This window comes from Mandrillus leucophaeus, unplaced genomic scaffold (assembly GCF_000951045.1).
Source record: "Mandrillus leucophaeus isolate KB7577 unplaced genomic scaffold, Mleu.le_1.0 Scaffold826, whole genome shotgun sequence".
NCBI lineage: Eukaryota > Metazoa > Chordata > Mammalia > Primates > Cercopithecidae > Mandrillus > Mandrillus leucophaeus.
In genome coordinates, this window is record NW_012108986.1 from 826,762 (window position 1) to 830,506 (window position 3,745).

Here is a 3,745-nt window from a genome sequence, read left to right on the forward strand (position 1 = left end):
CTACCACACTAGGAATAGAAGGCAACTTTCTTAGTTTGATAAAGGGAATCATCATCAACAACAAAAAACCTTAGCATTATTCTAAATGGTAATATTTTGAAAGTTTCCCATTGAGTTTTGGAAAAAGGCAAAGATGTCTACTCTTACCACTTCTATTCAATATTTTACCAAATACCCTAGCCAGTGGCAAAAGCAGAAATAAGAAGCATAAAGATGGGAAATAAGTAAAACTGCCTATATTCACAGATGAAAACATGATTTTCAGCTTAGATTAGAAAATCCTAGGTAACCCACCAAAAAACTACTAGAAATAAGGTGAATTTAATAAGGCATGGGTACAATTTTAATACTTTAAAAATCAATTGTATTTTTATGTATTAGCAACAGACACTTAAAATTAAGATTTTAGTTTCATTTGTGAAAGCATCAAAAAATGAGCAAATTTAATCAAAAACACACAAGACCTCTATACCAAAAACTCAAAACTGCTCAGAAAAATTAAGGAAGACCTAAATAAATGAAGAGATATACCATGTTATATTGTTAAACTGTCAGTTCTCTCCAAATTGATTTAGAGATTCAACATCTCAGCAGAATTTTTTTATAGAAAGTGATAGGCTGATTTCAAAATTAGAAGGAAATACAGAGGCCCTAGAAGAGCAGAGCCAATTTTGAGAAAGGACAGACTTGGAGGATTTACATCACCTGATTTTAAGACTTATTTCTAATAGTAAATAAGATAATGTGGTATTTGTGAAAGAATAGACAAATTGGTGGAACACTAGAAAGTCTGGAAGTAGACCCTATATTGTCAACTGATTTTCAGCAAAAGTGCTAAGATATTTCAATGTGGAAAGGGAATATCTTTTCAACAAATGATGTTGAATCAACTGAATGTCCATATGGAAGAAAATTAACTATGAACCTACTTCAGTCCATATTTAAAATTAACTTTGACCTTACCTCTGCCCATAAAATTATTCATGCTTACAATTAAAGAGAATTATAAGTCTGAATGTGAAAGTGAAAAAGAAAACATGAGAGAAATCTTGATGCAGGCAGAAGTTTTTTAGAACACAAAAAGTAATAACCATGAAAGAAAAATATGGATAAATTGGATTTCTTCAAAACTAAAAACTGCTCTTGAAAAGATACCATTAAATGAAAAAGTAACCTACACACTGGGAGAAACTGTTGAGACAAAGATCTTATATCTGGAATATATTAACAAAAAACTCATGGAACTCAATAAAAAGACAAGAAAACATTTTTAAATAGACAAAGGCTCACTTCACAATAGGAGATACACAGATGGCAAGTAAATACATGGAAAAATGCTTATTAGTAATTGGGGAAATGCAAATCAAAACACCACTTTGAGATAGTGTTGGTAGTTTCTTCTAATGTTAAATGTACATCTACCTTATGGCCTACCAGTTCTACTGTTAGGTGTTTATTAAAATGAAATGAAATATCTATCTAAACAAAGACTTGTACATAAATGTTAATCACTTTATTCATCAATGCTAAAAATTGAAAGTAACCTAAATGAATTAACAAGTGAATGGATAAGCAAATTGTTGTATATTCATATAATGGAATACTACTCAGTGATAGAAAATATGAACTACAGCATGGATGAATCTCAAAAACATGTTGAGTGGGAAAAACAAAAGAGGATGTGTGTATATGTGTATGCACTATATATGACACAAATATGGATGTATGCATATACATGACATTCTTAAAAGGACAAATATAATCTGTGGTGAAATCACTGATCACCTGAAACTACAGGTGAGGATATGGTTTTGATTACAAAAAGGGATGTGATGGAAATATTCTATATCTTGATTGTCATGGTGGTTACACAGGTGTATACATCGTTGAAAATCTTCTAACTATATACCTAAGTTCGTGCATTTTATTCTATGTAAATTATAGCTCAAAGTTGACTTATGAAAAAAACTAAGAGATAAGTATTACATATTTTACTATGCCTAAAATAATGTTCATTTCATATACAAGTTGAGGTTGTTTGAAAATTTCACATATGTAGAATATTCCTAGAGAAGCTGGATAAATTATTAATAGGAGGTTAGTATTTTTTTATTTTTAAGTATATAAAATAGCATAGATTTTTTAAAATGAGAACCAGAAATAGGTTTGGAACTAATGAATTTGGATACCCAGTTTGGGGGAGATCGATCGATCGATCTATCTATGTATCTAGATATATATCTATGTATATATATAGATACATATATACACACATATCTAGATATAAATCTATATATATAGGTGTGTGTGTGTGTAAGTACACACACCATACATATATACATATGGTAAAGGAGACATGCTTTTCAGTATAGCTGTTTTTCTTGAAAATACTCTAAATGTAGTTTTTGGTTTGAGTTCAATAAACACGGGTAAAGTACCAGAGAATCCTTTATGCTAAATTGCCACAGTTTTGTTCAAAAGATTTGCTTATTGTGATCATTATATGCCGTGCACATAGCTTTTCACATAATTTGCCATGTGCATAACTGCATTAGGAAATTTCAGTCATATAATTACTCTTTTCACTAAATCTTTATCGTAGCCTGATTCTGTGCTCATTTCCCAGGTTATGTTGTGTGGCATGCAGGAGGTTGACTTGGCAGATTGGCAGAGAAATACTGTTTATCGACATTATACAAGAAACAGCAAGCAAATCATTTGGTTTTGGCAGGTATTTGCTTTTATGTTTTTTGAAACAAAGTACTCAACATATTTGAAACAAAGTACTCAACATATTTTCTAATGAAATGGTGGTTTTAAAAATAGCTTATTATTTTTAATTGAGACTGCTTTTGGACACAGTTTATAATTTTCCAATTCTAAATCTAAGAGAATAGTGTGAACACTTGTCAAAAGTACTTTCTATTGCTTCTTTGACTGTCTTGCTAAAATGAAGGAGTGAATGACGGAATCTTATTTAAGTAATAGTTTAATGTTAATAGTTGTAGGCATAGCAATTTTTTTCTAGTGGTATCAAAGTAGTCTAAATTCCACTTAATTCTAGAAGTAAATGAGGAAATATACTTTTTTTTTTTTTTGTAATGATAGTCAGTTTTGTAATGATAGTCAGTGCAGATATTTTAATTCCTCTGAGGTAATATATACTAGGGAATTAGAATGACCGAGGGCATAATGTCATAAGAGTGACTTTATTCATTTATTTATGTATTTATTTTTATTTTTTTGTGTTTTGCTTAAACTGTAATAGGATGGTCTCAGGAATCCAAGTGTACCACACTAATCTTGAACATTTTATTTTAATAGACTTTTGTTTTGTGTGTTTATTTGAGAATTTAAAATCTCCAGATCAGGGATATTCTTCAGATAACTTCTCTACTAATTGGGACTCATTTGAGCAATTTAACGGCTGGACTTCTGGCTTACTTCTGCTTAACTGTTTCATTTTCAGGTGAAGAGTAATGCTAGGTTTTGTGTTACAGTATACTTTCCAAAAGTTGCATCTTTTCATAAGGATGTATGTCATGAGTTTATTGCTTGATATTTTAAAGAGATGTAGACACTTCTAGAAATTTATCTTAAAATATACTTCCACATGTGTAAAGTGGCACATACCAAAGTAATGCAATATAATTGGTTTACTAACAGAGACTTGAAACAACCTAAATGTCCATCAGGAGAGTACTGAGTAAATAAACTATCATACATCCATTCTATATGTCTATAC

At 30.4% G+C, this 3,745-nt stretch overlaps 1 protein-coding gene across 1 annotated transcript in view; it reads left to right on the top strand.

The window, feature by feature from the left end:
- Positions 1-3,745, top strand: part of WWP1 (WW domain containing E3 ubiquitin protein ligase 1) — a 104,681-nt gene that overhangs the window by 91,365 nt on the left and 9,571 nt on the right. Inside the window, 1 exon segment of the mRNA XM_011968056.1 lies at positions 2,627-2,731. Within this exon segment, the coding sequence (XP_011823446.1) occupies positions 2,627-2,731 (105 nt within the window).